Source organism: Aquarana catesbeiana, linkage group LG06, assembly GCF_042186555.1.
Source record: "Aquarana catesbeiana isolate 2022-GZ linkage group LG06, ASM4218655v1, whole genome shotgun sequence".
In the NCBI taxonomy this organism is placed as follows: Eukaryota; Metazoa; Chordata; class Amphibia; order Anura; family Ranidae; genus Aquarana; species Aquarana catesbeiana.
The window spans coordinates 290105836-290125924 of NC_133329.1; the positions used below are offsets into that span (position 1 = coordinate 290105836).

At 41.9% G+C, this 20089-nt stretch overlaps 1 protein-coding gene across 4 annotated transcripts in view; it reads right to left on the bottom strand.

Moving 5' to 3' along the window:
• The window catches only part of MAP3K13 (mitogen-activated protein kinase kinase kinase 13), a 223040-nt gene that overhangs the window by 63068 nt on the left and 139883 nt on the right, over positions 1-20089 (bottom strand). For all 4 annotated transcript variants that reach the window (XM_073633441.1, XM_073633438.1, XM_073633440.1 and 1 more), the window contains one exon: positions 3268-3451. In XM_073633441.1, coding sequence (XP_073489542.1) covers positions 3268-3451 — 184 coding nt within the window. The remainder of the gene's footprint in view (positions 1-3267; positions 3452-20089) is intronic.

Sequence of the window (20089 nt, forward strand, 5' to 3'; positions counted from 1 at the left end):
TTGTATCATCACCAATTATATTTGATATTATTTTGCACCGAATTTTAGTTAATAAATATATATATTTTAGCACACCGATTTATTCATTTTGTCTTCAAACTAGCATGGATAAACAAATTTGAATTATTTGGTTGATTTGTGGAAAGACGTGAAAATCTCCTTAACCGTAGATTTTTGCATATTTCCATAAATACAATACTGTTACTTTTTCAGTATAAACATCTGACAGTAGGTTTGCTAGGGAACTTAAAGTTTTACTAAACCCACATCATAAAAAAACTATCAATAAATGCTGTTTTACATGCTGTTCATATTCACTATGAGATTTGTTTTCTGTATTCTGCAAAAAACCTGGTTGTTCCTGCTGCTTTCTATCTCCACCTTCTCTTCATATCCCCATTTCAGCTAGGGATTTTGTAGCTGTGATGGCAACTCTGCACATGCTCAGTATTCGGTGACTATACCCACTGTGTGTATATATATATATATATATATATATATATATATATATATATATATATATATATATATATATATATATACATATATATATATATATATATATATACATATATATATATATATATACATACATATATATATATAAACACACACATACACATAGTATATAGTCACCATACTCGTGTATATATATATATATATATATATATATATATATATATATATATATATATATATATATATATATATATATATATATATATATATATATATAAAGGGGGCAGACTTGATGGACCACTTTGTCTTTTTTCTGTGCTCTGCTCTGCGCTTTTGTATCCACTAAAAGGTCTTCTTTAGATCTCATCTCGATAGTATTCACCTCTGTGATTGTGCTGGGCAAAACCAGTCATAGGGATCAATGATCTTTACAATGACACAGGGAGACTATATCCTCAGTTAAAGTGTTACTAAACCCAGGACCCTACATTCACTATATCTAGTCTCCCACAGTACACAGAAAATGAAAATGCAATTATTTTAGTAAATATAAATTGCTAAATACCTTTTCTCATCAGCAATATAGCACTCTTATGACTTCTATCAGTGTCTGGTTAAAGCTTGTAGGAGTTTTCATTCTCCTCTAATGAAGCTGCAGGCTCCTTCTGTCTGGACGGTGCTGATTGGCCCTGTGCTGATCACATGCACCTTCCCAAGAAAAAATCACTCTAGCAATACACACCAAACTGACCATTTGCAGAGCGCCCCCAAGGCTTTGTCCTATCTGCAGATGGATTGGGGACTATGGAAGCAGGGGAGGATCAGAGAAGACAGGACCAAACAGCCTTTTTACACAATGCACAGGATTAACCCCTTCCACAGTGTTTCCCCTTCCACAGGTTCCACAGTGAGTATAACCAGCATGCTTTACTGCATATACATGTTGATTTTACTGTTGTGGGTTTAGTAACACTTTAATATGTTTTATACCAGAACAAACATTCAAATCTAGCCAATAAATGAAACACAATGAGTTTGTAGATTGTTCATTTGTCTGACAAGCTAAGGCTAGCCATAGATGGATCCTTTTTTTTCATTCAGCCAGCAGGCTGAATGAAAAAAAAATGAATGATTCCTTCATCCACACAATTGTGATCGATGGAGGAATCCTCTTCGTTGAGACATTTTACTCCGACAGTGGGGACTCAGAATACACTGATCAGTAGCTGCAGCTGATGATTGAGAAAAATTTTGCAACAAGCCCGATCGACCAGGAGCAGCCACACATCAATCAAAATTCAGCCAGTCCTTGCTGAACCGGCTGAATTCCGATCCATCTATGGCTAGCTTAACTTAACTTCAGTTTACTTTCCAAGAGATATAGTGGTCCCATATTGTCTCTCTTACCAAGAATGAACAGAGCTATTATTGCTTGTGTCCACTCATGCTACAAGCTCCCACTAAAATCCATAGACAACAGCCCTGATGTTATGATTCAGAGACATGGTGTTCTACCACAAACTCCTCCAGTCAGAGCAGAGGGGGCAGCAATCTGCTAAGAAAGAGAGGAACCTCATGAAAAGGGATTTTCACAAAGGAACTACAAAACACATGTAATGTAGGACAGGGGGAAGAATCACTTCAGAACTATTGTTGTGACCCCGTAAGGGACATTTACTTTTTCCTCCTGTTCCAGAGGCATGAGAACATCAAAAAACTTTACCAGCTGTTATCTAAACATAGTGACAACAGTAACATTTTGGATTTACTCTCACTTTCTGTCCTTGAGGCAATAGTCAATATGATAAATGATGAGGATAAATCTCCTTAAAGGGTACACAGCCAGCAATAAAGTCTAAGGCCCCTTTCATACAAGAAAAAGAACCGCTGCTCCAGGTGTATAAAGATAAGGCTGATGGGAGTATCTTACAGAGTGCTAGTCCTGGCCCGCCTCTGTCGGAAACTTGGAAAGAAGAAAGAATTGGCTGCACATCCAGAACTTCCGATTGCCTTTTATTTTGTTTCACAAAGATAACACCAAAGACACCAAACTGTGGTCACGTAGACACGTTTCACATATAAAACCTCACGCCTAATTCATTACCAATGATTAAGCACAAGATGTATGTGTGAAACGCGTCAACGTGACCACAGTTTGGTGTCTTTGGTGTTATCTTTGTGAAAGAAAATAAAAGGCAATCAGAAGTTCTGGATGTGCAGCCAATTCTTTCTTCTTTCTAAGGCCCCTTTCACACTGGGGCGTCGTCGTTTTTGCGAGGGTATTTGGCCGCTAGCGGGGCGGTTTTAACCCCACTAGTGGCCGAAAAAGGGTTAAAACGACCCGCTGCGCTTTGCCGGCAGTTCGGCAGCGGTGCCCATTCAGTTCAATGGCCTTCACCGCTCCAAAGATGCTGCTTGCAGGACATTTTTAAGCGTCCTGCCAGCGCACTGCTCCAGTGTGAAAGCCCTCAGGCTTTCACACTGGAGAGACAGGAGGGGCTCTTTACAGGCGCTATGCAGGTGCTATTTTTAGCGCTGTAGCACCTGTAAAGCACCTCAGTGTGAAAGGGGTCTAAGGGAAAAATGCTGGGCTACAGTTCTGCTTTAAACAGAAAACTGCTGTGCTCTTTAGTTGATCAAGTTAATAAACTGCTTGTACCCTCAAGCCAAGGTTTTTCTTTTTCTCTTAGGTAGAATATGACAAGTGGAACATTAGACCTAAAGGAATAAATATTACTGATGATTCATTTACAGGTTTAAAAAAGAATGTCAGTGATTCATGTAATGAGCAGCAACTATGATACCTACTTGAACGCAATTACGTTGGGGTGCTTTAATTTTCTTAGGTGTTTAATGTCAGTTTCTTTCTGCTCTCTCACTTTCTTGATGGCCACTTCTTCTCCTCGGAATTTCCCCAGGAAAACGGCTCCTTGTGCCCCACTACCCAGCCACTGCAGCTCCGAAATCTCCTCAAATGGGACCTCCCAAGTATCTGAGGGCAAAAAAGAACCATATTAGGGAACAAATAATGATAACTATAACATAAATGTAACAAGGTCTTTTAGGCATTTTTACAACCAAAATATGTCAGTTCTAGGCTTCTGCATGGAAGATCTTTTGTTCAATATACAGAATGGTGTTCTAGAGTGTGGTCAGAGAGATATTTTACTAAGTGGATTTGAAGCCTAATTTTCTTTAACAAGTAGCGCATACTCTAATTATATGGCAATAAGTCTGTGTTGGCAAAAGTGCAAGCATCGTCCCCAAAATACATTTATTTGCAGCACTATTGCGCAGTCATATGACTGTCTCTGGGTTCTCAAACTTGTCCAAGGCCTGGTGGATGTGTCACTACCTGTGACATTATCACTGGGTACAGACATGAAAGTAATGCTCAATCTTATTTTTTATTAAAATAAGAATGATGTTATACTTACCTGCTCTGTGCAAAGATATTGCACAGAGCGGTGGCTTGCCTTCTCTTTTTTAGTCCCCCTCCAGCGCTCCTCTTTCTTGTGAGCGCCCCCATGAGCAAGTGCTACGGCTGCACCTGTGTGGGCGCACTCCCAAGTGGGTGCATCCATAGACGCACACGGTGTTGGTAAGCCACACCCCCCACTTACTGACTGACAGCAGCAGGAGCCTATGGAGCCTGTGAGACCAAGAAGAGAGAGCAGCGGTGATGGAGTTGTGTCAGGGAAATAGGCGCATCCCTATGCGCAATCCCGCAAGGTTAGTGAACCAGCACAGGCAAGGTCGCGCTAACGCGCATCAGGGCACACGGATGCGCAATCTCTCAACTAGACGGTCACCCGGCGCTGTGATCAGTCGAACGCGCGTGCGTTCTTGTTGGTTGAACTAGATGGACTAGTGTCTTTTTTCAACCTCGCCAACTACAGTCAGGTCCATAAATGACCTGAATCCGAATTTTTCAGCCTAATGATGGCTTGCTTCACTGATAGTGACAGCTCTTTGGATCTCATATTCAGAGTTGACAGCAACAGATTCCAAATGCAAATAGCACACTTGAAATGAACTCTGGACCTTTTATCTGCTCCTTGTAAATTGGATAATGAGGGAATACACCTGGCCATGGAACAGCTGAGCAGGCAATTGTCCCATTACTTTTGGTCCCTTAAAAAGTGGGAGGCACATGTACAAACTGTTGTAGTTCCTACACCGCTCACCTGATTTGGATGTAAATACCCTCAAATTAAAGCTGAAAGTCTGCAGTTAAAACACATCTTGTTCGTTTCATTTCAAATCCATTGCGGTGGTGTATGGAGCCAAATAGGTTAGAATTGTGTCGATGTCCCAATATTTATGGACCTGACTGTATGTAACTATTTCCTAGACAAAATCAGAGTAACAAAACTATCACACTATCAAAATGATGTGCACTGCAGATACAAATTTGGCTACCCATGTGTACTTACTGTATATATGCTACTATAGATATGCATAAAAACAACTTACTAAAATTAAAATTAAAAAATGTATATATCTTTTATTAATAAAATAAATAACATAATCAACACTTTATCAATATTATTTACATGTGGGTGATCAGCACACAGTGTTACCTCCTACTGAGGAGGCATGGAGAACAGTTGGGAAACCAGGAAATTTACACTCCCAGAAGTGTCAGTTTCTGAAGAAGACTTTTGGGGCCAGTTTCTCTGCATTAGAGTGCCATCGGCAGTGCAGGTGACTGGAGAAGTATTTACCTTTGCTTTTACAGGGACAGCTTTTATTTTTGCATGTTAGATTTGGCAACCTTAATCAATTTTACCCTAAAGATTATTTCCTATACTGGCGGTAAAATCTTATTTTCATTTGTAAACAACCAATGGTTCCTTGTCCTGGGTTTTAAAAGGTGAATCTACCAAAACTTTAAATTCACCTTGTTAAAATTCTTACATTTTTTTTGATCACCTCTCAGTTGGCTGTTTTTCCAAATGATATAAGCCAAACTTTCTAACCTCTCTGTATAAGTGGGATCTCCAAGCCACTGATTTGTTGGTCTCCTGCCTTGTAACCTCACCTTCTCACAGTGTGGTGTGGAAAACTGTACTCCATACTCAAGACAGAGTGACAATCCTATACTTGTATCAAGTGTTTTTATCTCCTTTTTATCCAACAATGTCATTTGCTTTTGGGGCTGCCAATTGGCATTGCGTGTTACTGATTTGTTTACTGCTAACAAATCCTAGTCCTTCTACTTGTCTGTTTGACCCAGCTGCATTCCATTTCTTGTTTGGAAAGCTACTCAGCATGACCTAGGTACATAACCTTGCACTCATCAACATTAAATGTCTTTGGTACCATTTAAACATTTTATGCCATAATGATAATACATGAAACATTTTATAATAAAGAACAATGCCAACTTTGCTCTCTATTGAACTCATCAAATCACACCAGTGATGTGTCTTTTTATCCCCCCAAAAACCAACCCCCCCTTTCTTTTGAGTGCTTCTTTGGATACAATGCAGCAATACATGCCCTCCAAGCAACATAATATGACATACCTCTGTGCTTGCTGATCCCTATCAGACACCCCTGAAGAAGCGTTTATCTCGAAACGCGTTGGGTACTCTCTGGGTGTGTGCTCCATACACACCTGGAGTCCCATGATTGTGGATCTTTTGCATGCTGTATTGCCATGTTTCCATGTTTGTAACTTGTATCCTGTACCTTATGCCTCATCTATTGTACCCCTAATTTACCCGAATCCTTACCCCAATAAACACCTAAACTTTTGCAATCATACCTACATCTATTACACTCTTTATTATACTCTATTACTCATGAGTAGGTGTCCCCTTTAAAGTCCCGTAAGAGGATAAAATTTCCATTTCTCCCTGAATTTTGGGATGTGGGTCCACCTGACTCAAAATAGACCAACATCGCACCACCACCCCATATTGTTATTGAACTCATCAGGTAACTGATAAAACAGATTTAAAAGCTAGACCCAACGTTGATCCTCCTGGAATACCACTGTGCACGTTAGAAAACTTGGAGTTGGTTTTGTTGGTTACCACCCTTTGTTATCTGTCCTGTATTTTATTACCCATGTACATATATTGTCCCTTCAAATTTGTATGAGAATATTATGAGGGACAGTATTTACATCTCTTTTAAACATTCCTATTTCTTTTGGTAAATGGATTTGCACAGACTTGCAATCTACACAATTAAAGTAGATTAAAAGGCTACATACACCCAGTATTCAAATCATACCTCCCACATTGAACAGACATTTCCTGCATGGATTTTCATTTACAAAAGGATTTTAAATTTACCTCACAGAATGTGGTAAAATAATGTACCATCATCAGTAGGTAGCACATACCGGTAGTAGGTAAACAATGCACAACACAAGCAAGTTTACTGAATAGTGACAAAAAGTTCAAGAGAGACTTCAGCCTAATGTCAATCATGCTTACATGATAAGAATGATTATGACAACAATATTACAAGAGATGTCTATGGATTAGCCATGTTCACATATAGCCTGATGTTTTTTGAAGAGAACCATAATATGAGTTGAGACGGAAGGCTTAATAATGAGCTAAACTGAGTCAACTGTGGTGATCCTGCATGGATTTTATTAAAATTGTCCAAAACCCCTAATATTAGTGCCACGTATGCGGTCATGTGACCACAAACCATCAGCTCATCCCTCTTCCACTGTGGCTGGTGGGCACCTACTTTTGGCTCACTGGTAAGGCTGGAAGAATGCGAGGGGCTGCTTCATGCTTGGCACTGTTTCTCCTGCATGGCAATGCATGAGCATCTGAGGAAGCATCCAATGTACCATGTCACGATGCTTGCCTAATGAGATGGCAAAGCTGCCAGGCCCAGTCTCTGAAAATCATTTTCTGAACAAGGAATTGGCAGGATCAATGGACAATTTCTCAGTAAAAACAAGGGACTAAAAAAAATAGCATAATATACATTTTTCCTAATTGTTCTGGGCCATGTACAGAGCATGGTATTTGTAGTACCTATGTTTAATATTTTACTTAATAGTGACACAATTAACATATTATTTTGTAGTCCCTCTTGCCCAAAGTTTCCTGGCCCACCACATATGGCATCTAATCTTTGGAAATGATCAAATGCATAACATTCTGTCCTCTAGTTTGTTCATACACTTGGATAAGGTAGTTGTCTTGTAAGATAAAAAAATCTGTCATTTTATGAGAACTACTGACTGTCCTCACCCATAATAAGGACCCCATTTCTGTCTGCTGTCTTTTACAGCTGTAGCAGTATTTGAACTTTAGCTGTATTATTTATGCGGGGTGGCTTACATCAAACCCTATGAGTACATTAGAGCTGTACTTTCACCACGTGTATTACTCATACAGAATTCACGCTGTCAATGTCTTCAGAGATGTCTTCATTCAAAACTGATCTAACAGAATATTTTAAGAAGAGACAAACCCTCTACATTTTTTTTCTATCCTTCCTAACTAAACTGTATCTTTCCAAATTCATTATTCAGGCACTGCTGTCATCAAGCCAGGATTCTGTTATATCTACTACATCATAATCTTGGTCAATTATGAGCAACTGCAGTTCATTAACTTTGTTTGGAATGCTTTTTTTTTATATTTGCTGCCTTGCACTTTATATTTTTACCACCACATTTTATCTTTTCAGAGAACAAGTAGCCTTAATCACCTCCTTACTGGCATTGCTAACTCCACCGCCATATCCCCGCTTTCTCCAAGGATTTTAGTTTATAGAGACCATATCACCAGACTATTCATTTCAACAACAATTTTTCCCATAACATTATAGTTGTTATTTATGATATTTATGCTTCCCTTGTATAGACATCCAAAAGTCTGAAGACTGCTGTTGGGCGCCACCATCTTGGATGTGATGTCAGCAGTCCCAGAAGACTCAGCACATTTACTTAAAGTGAAACTTTAGTCAGAAAATTAAGAGGGTTTGTAAAGGCAGAAGTTTTTTATCTTAATGCATTCTATGCATTAAGATAAAAAAAAAACTTGTGTGTAGCAGCCACCCCAGCACGCCCCTAATTACTTACTTGAGCCCCATCTCTCTCCAGCAATGTCTACCAATGTATAAGCCGTCCGGGACACTCCTCCCGATTGGCTGAGACACAGCAGCTGCGCCATTGGCTCCCACGGCTGTCAAAGTCAGTCAACCAATCAGGGGAGAGAGGGGTTGGGGCGGGCTCTGTGCTGAATGGACATACGGAGCTGTGACTTAACTCCAGTGCCCTCATAGAAAGCTGCCGACTGTGGAGGCACTCGATAGGAGGGAGGGGCCAGGAGCAGCAAAGAGGGACTCGAGAAGAGGAGGATCCGGGCTGCTCTGCGCAAAACCAACTGCACAGAGGAGGTAAGTATAACATGTTTGTTATTTAAAAAAAAAAAAAAAAAACTAGACTTTACAATCACTTTAAGATAAAAAACCTTCTGTGTGCAGCCGCCCCCCCCAGCCCCCCCTAATAATTACCTGAGCCCCATCTCTATTCAGCGATGTCCACAAATGGCTTGGTCATTCCTCTCTCTCCTGATAAGCTGAGACACAGCAACAGTGCCATTGGCTCCCGCTGCTGTCAAACTCAGTCAGCAAATGAGGAAAGAGAGGGGCGGGGCCTAAGCGTGGTTCTGTGTTTGAATGGAGACACGGAGCTGCAGCTCGGCTCAGGTGTCCCCATAGCAAGCTGCTTGCTGTGGGGGCAATCAACAGGAGGGAGGAACCAGGAGCACAAAAGAGGCACCCAAGAAGAAGAGGATCTGGGCTGCTCTGTGCAAGTCCACTGCACAGAGAAGGCAAATATAACGTTTGTTATTTTAATAGAAAAAAAATGAGACTTTACAATAACTTTAAAGCGGTGTTCCAGCCGGAAAAATATATATTTTTTTAAAGTCAGCAGCTGCAAACACTGTAGCTGCTGACTTTTAATAAGGACACTTACCTGTCCAGGGAGCCCGTGATGTCGGGCCCCCAAGGCCGATCCATCCTTTGGATCGGGGGCAGGCGCCGCCATTCCAACTAAGGGAAACCGGCAGTGGAGCCTTGCGGCTTCACTGCCGGTTTCCAACTGCGCATGCACGAGTCGCACGGCACTTTGTGAATGGCCAGCTTGTCTTCTGGGACACACACACATGTCCCAGAAGACAACGGGAGGCTCGACGCAGAAGAGGATGTCACGTCCTCGGCCACGGCCCAGCTGGATCGGAAGTACGCTTAGTACTTCCCAAAAGGTATGATAGAAAGTAAGAAAAAAATATTAAAATATCCAAAAACAAGGGGTGGAGAGGTGGTCTTTCGTTTAAGACTACCTCTCAAAATTGGGTGGAACTCCGCTTTAAGTCCCGCTAGATCACTTCAGGCTGGCCACTTTTGCAGGTATAGTTATGTAAAACATTGAAAAAAAAAAGTCTATACTGTTTAAAATCCAGTATTACACCCTCCTCTCGGTTGCTCTCGATTTTTAGGCACTGCCGAATTTGTAGAGGACGATCTGCTGACAGCCTTAAAGGGGAATTAAACTCTCTTATCCTTTACAGCCAAGGAGGCGGCTTCTGTTTGGTCTGCAATTGCCATGGTGCTATGCTTGTGATCAGCTATGACACCAGTCATTGGATGGTTTGACAATTTGGTTGAGGACGCAAACAAATGTGACAGTTAGCAATCCAGAATTCCAGGAATTTAACTGTTTTCTGAAACATGGGTTAAGTTCCACTTTATGATTTACTGCTGTTCAGGGGCATCCTGCCCTTGACCAATTATGGCTCTCTCAGCAGAGTGCGCTGTGATTGGCCAAAGCATGCATGTCAGTTGCATGCTTTGGCCAATCATCATACAACAATGCACTGTGATCTTGCAGTGGATTATGGGGCATTCCGTGGCACTCAAATTTTCCACGAACACCCCATAATCTTCGCTGTTCGGCGAATGGGAGAACACCCGATGTTCGAGTCGAACTTATGTTCAACCCGAACATCGAGCTCATCCCGAGTGACAGGGTCTCTTCAAAATATCCATGTAAAACAGGTGTATAGGCGCTGCAACCTTTCCACATAAAAGCTCCGCCCGGTGCTCAGACCTGGAGGCTGCTGACACCTCCAACATACCAGAATAAAGGAAAGGAATGGTCGGCACTCAGGATATCATCCAAAATAGTATTTCTTTATTAAATGCATGTACAAAGCTATAAAACAGCCTACGCGTTTCGGACATTAGTCCTTAGTCATGACTCAAAATATCCTCCAACTTACTAACCAATCTTTCCCACAACACAGCTCCACTCTCCCCTTTATGATTCTGCCCATCTCTAGAACAGAAGCTATAGTCAAATTAGAAATAAGAATTCATACCTGAACCATTTCCTCAAATATCTAATTATAATGTGTATACTATGTATACTCACATACATAAATAGTGCAGACAATCGCTTTCTGAATAAAATTACAAAAAGAGGATCCATCATCCATCTAAAGTAGCAGATTATATATTTTCAGGTTATAAAAAATAAATGATTGTTGTATATAGAAAAGATGTATTATTTCTAGGTCAGGAGCCCACAAGGGGTCTCCGAATCCATTTCTGAAATCACACGATTGTCAGATATATATTATGTTCTATTTTCTTCTATATATCATGTTTGATTTTTGTTGCAGTCCCTAGCCAAAAGCAAACTGACTCTAACTAAGGGATTACTGCTGTTTGAAATCCCAACATATAATGTGTAGCTCCAATCATTCAGCCTCCAGGCTAAACAAGAGAAATCTAATAGTCTTCTCCATCCACGCTGAATCTCCACTGCCGGCAATTGTATTCAAGCAACTGCAACACCCACAGTTGCTTGAATACCGATTGGATGCATTTACTGTTTGGCCAACAATTTTCCACCCAGTTCCTTCCATTTTTCAATTCAAGTTAGTCGAGCCAGGTGGTGCCAACAGGGCCACCCATGGCTTTAATTTCAGATTAATGAGCAAGAATTGGACAAAATTTAAGTCGTTTGGCTAATTTAAAGCTAAATATTTTACAGATAAGGTCACCTGTCTTCAAGATGGAGCTGGCTTGGGAAAACTCATACTTATTTCTACAGCTAACTGTGGCCAAAGATGGTTCAAATTTCAGCCAATTCCTGCTGAATCTGTCGAAATTCAAGCTGTGGGTAGTCCTGTCAGCATCCCTCCACTGGACAAAAGTCAGTGGGGTTGATTAACTAAAACCGGAGAGTGTAACATCTTGTCCAGCTCTGCATAGAAACCAATCAGCTTCCAGGTTTTTTGTCAAATTTAATTGAACAAGCTGACTACAAGGCACAGCTGCACCAGATTTTGCACTCTCAAGTTTTAGTAACTCAACCCCAGTATGTCTTTTTTAATTGACTTTTGTCAAAGGTGGTGGTACACAAATTTTCGACCAACAATCAAATGCAGGCACTGTTCCAGTATTCAGCAGCAGCTGGAGCAGGCAGCAACCGGGAGTCCTCTATCGCTGTAAACTGGATGGAGGATCCTTTCTGTTTTTTTTCCCTCAGCCTGGGGGGTCTGAACAAGTGAAACCTACATGTGTATTGCCAGCTTTACTTTAGGGATTTTAAAGGGAATAGTTTGCCAAGCAAACAGCAATTGGACATACAGCAGTTCTTAGTAATATACTGTAATTTGCTTTACTTGTCAGTGATAAGATTAAATTTAAAAATAAGAGTATAAATCCTTCTGTATTTGGCCATTTTTATTAGTTACAGTATCTGCAGTGTCCAGACAAGGTAGCATGTTGAGAGTTCCTGACCCCATGTGGCTTTCCACTTCTACAGCTAATATAGTTTATATATACACACCAATAGTTGTATCAATTAGGACATGAAAATCAATATCTATATTACTCCAGTACGCTTTGCTACCCCATAATGTTGATTTGTTACACCATAACTTTTTTCGTTTTGGAGAGAGATTTCTATTGCTGTCAGCAGGGCTGGTGCAAGGATATTTGACGCCCTAGGCAAAACTTCATTTTGCCGCTCCGCCCGTGACTCCACCCCCTTTGCCCTGCCCATGTGACCTACCTGACCCCTACACTGGCCTACCTACGCTGACCTACCTGACCCCTACACTAACCTAACTGACCCCTACACTGACCTACCTGACACCTACATTGACCCCTACAGTGACCTACACTGACTTACCTGCCCACTACACTAGCCTACCTGACCACTACACTGACCTACCTGACTTACCTGATCCCTACACTAACCTACCTGACCACTGCACTGACCTACCTAATTCCTAATACAGTGGTCAGTGTTCTTCACTCACCGGGACTCTACATGCATCCGACGACCTTGCCCCAAAGCGCCCACTACTCCAATCTGATTAGGCTATAGAACTTGCTGCCACTGTACAGGACAGGGCAGGAGGCAGAGCAGCCTCTACGAAAGGTGGTGACATGGCGGGGGGCGGGTCAGGTGGTCACATGACTCAGTATAGGAATAATGTATGGGCAGGGGCAGAGACTCAGAGAGGGAGAGACAGACAGGTCACTGATCATAGAGGCGGCGGCGTGTAGGGAATGTGTGTTTCTGTTCCTTCGGACACAGCCCTCCCATGCTGCACTGCACCTCTGACACTACTTACTTACAGACGGGGTGGCTAACGCCTGAGTTAGTTCCATGTAGCAGACACAAAGGCATCCCCTGCATACAGTCACCACCGCACCGAAAACCTACATAAGAGACAGAGTAGGGAAACCAGCAGCTGGGCGCTCTAGGCAGCTGCCTAGTTTGCCTAGTGGTAGCACCGGCCCTGGTTTTCAGTACCCCAGTTAGGGAGATTCACCCTGTTATATTTATCGTTATTACTGAAGGTGAAGGTAAAAGAAAATCCCAAATTTTCGGTTGTCTCCAGAACAGTAATAGAGGGGAAATCTTCTAATGGGGACACTAGTTCTGGTGACAATCAGAGATTCCCTCACAGGGATTTCCTTGGTTATGAGACATGAAGTGAAGTCTCCCCAATGGGACACAGATAGCAAAAAACAAAAGGCAGGGGTTATAACTCTTCCTTGCTCTATACAAATGTAACTTAAGGAAGAACTCCAGTATACTGCTATCTTTGCATTTCCAGATCCCTCACCTAAGGCTCTACTAGATCGCTGAGAAAGTGGTAATGAAAATTCATGTAATAGAGGATTTTCCGCCCCAGTGAAGCGATCAAAACCCTCTGAGCTATTTCCGGGTCCCAACAGGAGGACTTTCTGTTTGTCTACATGTCACATGAGAAACCACACTATATTTCCCGCAATGCCTATGGAAATGAAGGCTGCGGCAGTCGTGTGTGTGTGTGTGGCTTGGGCTGAGAAGGCCTGTAATTGGAAGACGCATCAGCAATGGGCAGTTCAGACCTGGAGTCTGAGACTCTTGGATTCCCCCACTTCAGTGAGCAGAAACGTAGTTACGTCCCTACTTGCTGGGAACTACAGCGGGGAAGTTACAAGACTGGTGGCTAGGGCAATAGAGGGTATAGTGGCCACCAGTCTTACAAAGTGGAAATCACAGGGAATGAAGCCTATGATTAAAAAAAAAAAAATGCACCCTCATTCTCTCGTGCATTAAACACTGAGGAAAGAAACAAACTACATACACTGTATTACCAAAAGTATTGGGACGCCTGCTTTTACAGGCACATGAATTTTAATGGCATCCCAGTCTTAGTCCATCGGGTTCAATATTGACTTGGCCCACCCTTTGCAGCTATAACAGCTTCAACTCGTTTGGGAAGGCTGTCCACAAGGTGTGTGTATGGGAATGTTTGACCATTCTTCCAGAAGTGCATTTGTGAGGTCTGGCTGTGATGTTGGAGAGAAGGACTGGCTCGCAATCTGCACTCTAATTCATCCCAAAGGTGTTTTATTGGGTTGAGGTCAGAAGTCTGTGCAGGCCAGTCAGGTTCCTCCACCCCAAACATCCATGTCTTTATGGACTTTGCTTTGTTCACTGGTGCGCAGTTATGTTGCAACAGGAAGGGGTTATCCCCAAACGGTTCCCACAAAGTTGGGAGCATGAAATTATCCAAAATGTATTGGTATGCTGACGCTTAAGAGTTCTCTTCACTGAAATTAAGTGGCCAAGCCCAACCCCTGAAAAACTACCCCACACCATAATCCCTACTCCACCAAATGATTTAGACCAGTGATGGTGATGGTTGTGGGTGGGCCATGAACGTGTGACTGAGTCGCCCACATACTCTCCTCTGGAACTTGCCTGGATCAGGTCAGACTAAGGTCTAGGTCACAGCTCTCACACAGTCCACAGCCCTCTCTAAACCCCACTGTCCCGCACATATGGTGTGTCAGAAACATGGAGTGCCCTGTACACCCACTCACCAAACTCTTGGTCCCCTGTAGCAGTGACACTCTTCTAGCTGGGGAGAATTCTTGCTTCACGGCAGACATCTTCATGTTGTTGCAGGATAGAGCCCTCACTCCCCTATCCTCCACCACCCCCTAGCCCAACCAGGTCTGCACCATGTTGGTTCACCGAGATCTTAGTTCTCCATGTGTGTTCCTCAAGAAATGCATAGTCTAGCATTGGCTTAACAAGGCACTCTCCCACTTCACGACAGCATGGGTATTAAGGATTCACTCCAGACACTTGAAAAAGCCATATACTCAGTCTAACTCAATTTTATTGCGGTAGTTCACATAACAGTCAAACAATGAATTCTTTAAAGGTCAGCAATGAGCACATTATGAAATATTTACCTAGAAACTAAGCCCTCCAGCAGCGTGCTGTCACCGCTACAGAGGCTTCCATCTTCACCCAGTCTTCCTTCCGGGTTAGTGTGCTGCGGCTGCTTAAATGGCCGAGCCGCGATTACGTCACTCCTGCGCATGCGTATGGGAGTCACAGCCATGGCACAGGGCTCTGAAGGAATGGCAGGGCTCTGAAGAAATAGCACGAGTATGCCGTTCCTTCAGAGCACATGCGCTGGTGACATCACCAGCTGCTGCTTACTATTAGAATACCTCTTAAGCAGTGAACGTTTCGGAAATATTCATTTAACCTACCTGTAAGCTTTATTTTAAGCTTACCTGTAGGTTAAAATACAAATGGAGAGTTTACTACCACTTTAACCTCTTCCTACATGGTGATGGTAGTGATGGTGGTGGTGTAACTTTGGCGGTATATATACACTAGACTATATTTGGCATTGAGTACACTTTAGGCCTCATGCACAATGGGCATCAAAAATGCTGCTATTGAGGACATCTGACAGGAGAGGAGCGTTTCATCAAAAAACCATCAAACGCGCCTAAATGTGTCTAAACGCACCTAAATACTAGACATATTAAGCGCATGAGAGTTCATTCATTTCAGTGGCCAGAGTAAATTAATATTCTGTCCAATGGAATGAACGCCCAAACGATTGATGTGCATAAATACATTATCAAAATGCGGCTCTAGGCGCATTTTTTATGCTACTATTCTCCCGCCAGTGTTGCAAGATCTGATATATGCCTTAAGCAAAACAAACTCTCTTTTTATATACAAATTATATACAAACTGCTCCCACAATACTGACTGCAAGCAGAAAGGCATTGACAGTAACAGATATTATCAGCTTTGTGTTCTCCTAGACCCTGCTCCCACCTTTCAACCCCAGCCTTGCCCTCCACATGACTATGTGACATGGTCACAGGCTGACACACAGACTCCTCGCTCAATAGCAGACAATAAGAACTATAATCGGTGTCCTGCTGCTGCAGACAATAGTCAGTGAAAGGGGAGGGGGTCAGCCATCTGCTCTGCAGGATCCAGCAAGACACACAAACTGAACTGCATCTCTCCAACAAGAGAAAATACAACAGTGTGTGGTACAATGATGCTATGGGCCTTCTTCACAAGATATTATGTGTCCCAAGACTGGATTGCTGTTTTATTTTTGTACACAAACATATGATATGTATGAAAATGCTATAATATAACCATTAAGCTAATGTAATAGAAAGGACCTTCACAAAATATTGATCACAGCCATATTAAAATGAATCAAAGTTTTGCCACTGCGTAGCACGGTTAGGACTGGGCATCAATACTTTTAGTAGTATCATTTCAACAGCTCAGTTACTGGTTGAATGCGAGAGAGGGCTAGGATTATATAATAAAATTAATTTAAAGTTGACCTGAACTCAAACAGCAAACATTTGCTTTGTTAGGGAAACATCTAGAAATGTTACATTGGCTCTAAACGCAGAAGGTTTTTTACCTAAATGCATTCTCCCCCAGCCCCCCTAAATACCTACCTGAGCCTGAACTCGATCCAGGGCTGTGCCTGAGAGCAGTGGCTCTCTCAGCTCTCCCTCTCCTTACAGGGCACAGAGGCAGGAGTGGGAGCCATTAGTTTCTGTTGCTGTTAACCAAATCCTGTGACAAGGGAGTTGGGGGGTGTGGGCGAGCAGCGCTGTCTGTGTCTGGACACAGGCAGGGAAGCTCGGGATCGAGCCTGCACAAATGCCCCCATAGGAAGCTGCCTCCTATGGTGGCACTCGCCAAAGAGGGGGAGCCAGGAGTGCTAACGGTGGAATCCCAGAAGAGGAGGTTCAGGGCTGCTTTGAGCAAAACGACTGCACAAAGCAGGTAAGTATGACGTTTATTATTAAAAAAAAAGACAAGGTTTACCATCACTTTACCTGCAGTTTAACACTACCATGAATAATGTACCTTTTCTCTAGAATTCCTCCTAAAGAAAAATCAGAATGCTCCCTATTATGTGAGTGTGCCTAGGTACTTCTGTGCCCACAGCATATCTGTATACCTGCTGCTTGAGGTCTAAGACATTACTGCCTCTGACTGCTAGTCTTGGGAGTTATGGAGTAAGATTTGGTGAGGTCACTACTAATTTGCTTGTTGTTCTCCTGGCTGGAAGCTTTAACACGAGAAAGCAAAGCCCTGCTTCTAAGAAGAGGGCTGCCTGCACAGCGCTAAAGCACTGTAAATCTGTAAAAAGAGAAAAACTGTTTTTTTTTGTTGTTTGCCTGACACTTTTTTTTCGGCACAGATTCCACAGTTCAGTTCCTCCTCATATGTTAAGCATTCAGTTTTAGCGTTGGTTTAGGGGATTTATGTAATGAGTTTATAGGAATGTATGCAATGCAGCAGGCCAGCCTTCAACATAATCACACAGTGTTCTGATGGAGGTTGGGCATTAGGGACATTACCAGTGCTGGAGTGGCCAATGAAAAGTATGCACAGGTACTGATGCACTGCACTGCTGCAGCCTGTTCTGAACTATTACAAAGCAGGCAGGTTTGCATTAAATTGAAAAATTGTGTTCTTGATGTTATTTACTTCAACAAGAGATAATGTTAGTCTAATTTTTATACTGAAGATATAATTATATTATAGTTGTATAAGCATAATCAGCTTATTTATTACAGGTACTTATATAGCACCGACATTGTACAGGGCCTGGGCCAGCAGTGAGACCAAGGAAGTAGGGTGAATCAGATGAGGGCAATCGGATGTGGGCAGGGAGGGTGCTTAGTACAGCAGGGAGGCAATTACTGGAACCAATCCCCTGTATGGCTCTTTCTGCAGCAGCTGAAAGTTGGCTTCTTCTCCTCTCCCACCTGTTGGCTTTCAGCTGCTGTAAAGAGAACCATACAGGGCATTGGTTTCAGTAATTGCCCCCCTGCCACACTGATCACCCTCCCTGTGCACCATACATTTCCCCCTGCTGCCCAGGCCCCCCTGTGTTATTGAGCGAAGAGGGTCATTGGATTCCAGTGAGTGCATAGTTTGGGTGGGAGCACAAGGTCATTTTGGGAGGTGTTTTGTAGTTCATCCCTTTTGGAGAAGAAACTGTAATTTGGCGGAAGAAGCACTGAACAACCAGTGACACTTTTGATTACAACATTTTCTGCATAAAGATATGGTTGAAGGACTTTTTTCACGATGGACATAATATGATAAATGAGTATATATTTTTTAACACTGAATGGACATTTGTTTAAAAGAAAGTTCCTTTTTTTGTTCTTATAGTGTTACATATGCACAACACTGTTGATTTCTGGGTAGCGCAGCACCTTATTTTATTTTATTTTTGTTTTGGTCAATAACTGTCAACTTTTAGTTAACAGTGGATACACGGTTGTGGTTAAAGCAGCTTCCAGGAGTAGTAAAGTTATGCTATTTGAACAAGTGCAGGATCTCTACAGTTTATCCAGTAAATTGATATTATGATTGTTGAGGAAATCATTCTTTGTATGGGTCCTTTTACACTGATCAGTTTTTGAGTTAAAAAAAAAAAAGCAGAAGAAAAATGCATGAAAAATTGCATCCCTTTAAATCTTATGGAACTCTTCACACTGGTCGGTTGTGTTTCAGTTGTGTTTTTAGCTGCTTTCACACTGCTCCATTGTAAAAAAGAATAATGCATCCCTTTAAATCCTATGGAACTCTTCACACCGGTCAGTTGCGTTTTTAAAAGTCATGCTTGCTGCATTTTTGGTGCATGTTAGGGCCCTTTCGCACTGATCAATTTTTCATTTTTAAAAAAGCAGAAGATTCTGTGTTTTTACAACAGCAGTGTGCAACAGCCAAAAACGCAACTAAAATGCAACTGACCAGTGTTAAGAGTTCCATAGGATTTAAAAGGATGCATTTATCATCCATTTTTCTTCTAATTCTTTTAACTGAAAAAACAATCAGAAACTGATCAGTGTGAAATGGCCCTATGGCCATCATTAGAGAGCCAAACTAGATTTTAGGGATAGGTCCACTTTAATGTCATTCTCACTGTGAGTATTCCTATTCAATAAACCCTTCTATCAGCCAATAGTTTGTAGCCATTTATGTACATAAGAAACATTTGTTTATTACATATGCAGGATCTGCTGTCTGTTTAGTAGAGCTGCACTATGCTTTTGCTGTAGGCTACTTATGAGATAATGCCAGACTTGTGGCAGATTCCCCATATGAATAATTTTTTAAAGAAAGATTACTCCTAGAACAATAATTGGTTTCTGTAAAGAAAAAAGGTACATTTAAAAAAACACGACAAAAAACACATGATAAAACACATGACAAATCAGGGTTCACAATTTATTCACTGCTAAATATGACCTAGTTTATATGCTTACATAATAAAGTAGGATGACACCTTGATGTGGTGGTGTTGCTTCATAATTATCTGCAAATGTGTATAGCGATACCCCCCAAGGAGCTGCTTTTGTTTGTTCAGTCCGTTACTCTGCCTCTCAAACCCAAAGAACTGTCCCAGCCCCTCTGGCACACCTAGCAATGTGATTAATGGAATAACCCAGTAATAACACACAAACTCAGTTCTTCTCTCTCAAGTTTACTTGGACCAGAGAAAGGTAAAAAGTAATATTAGTCAGCCAAGTCCTGTATAAGTAGCCAGGACTTGGTTGAAACAGTTCTCAACACAGTCAATAACACTATGCAACAATAAGGCTACTTTCACACTGGGGCGTTGGGGGCGTTGGCGCTATTTTTTAGCAGCGCTTTACCACTGTTTTAGTGGCGCTATTCGGCCGCTAGCGGGGCGCTTTTAAAAAAAGGTATAGAACCGCTTTGCCGGCACTGCCCATTGATTTCAAT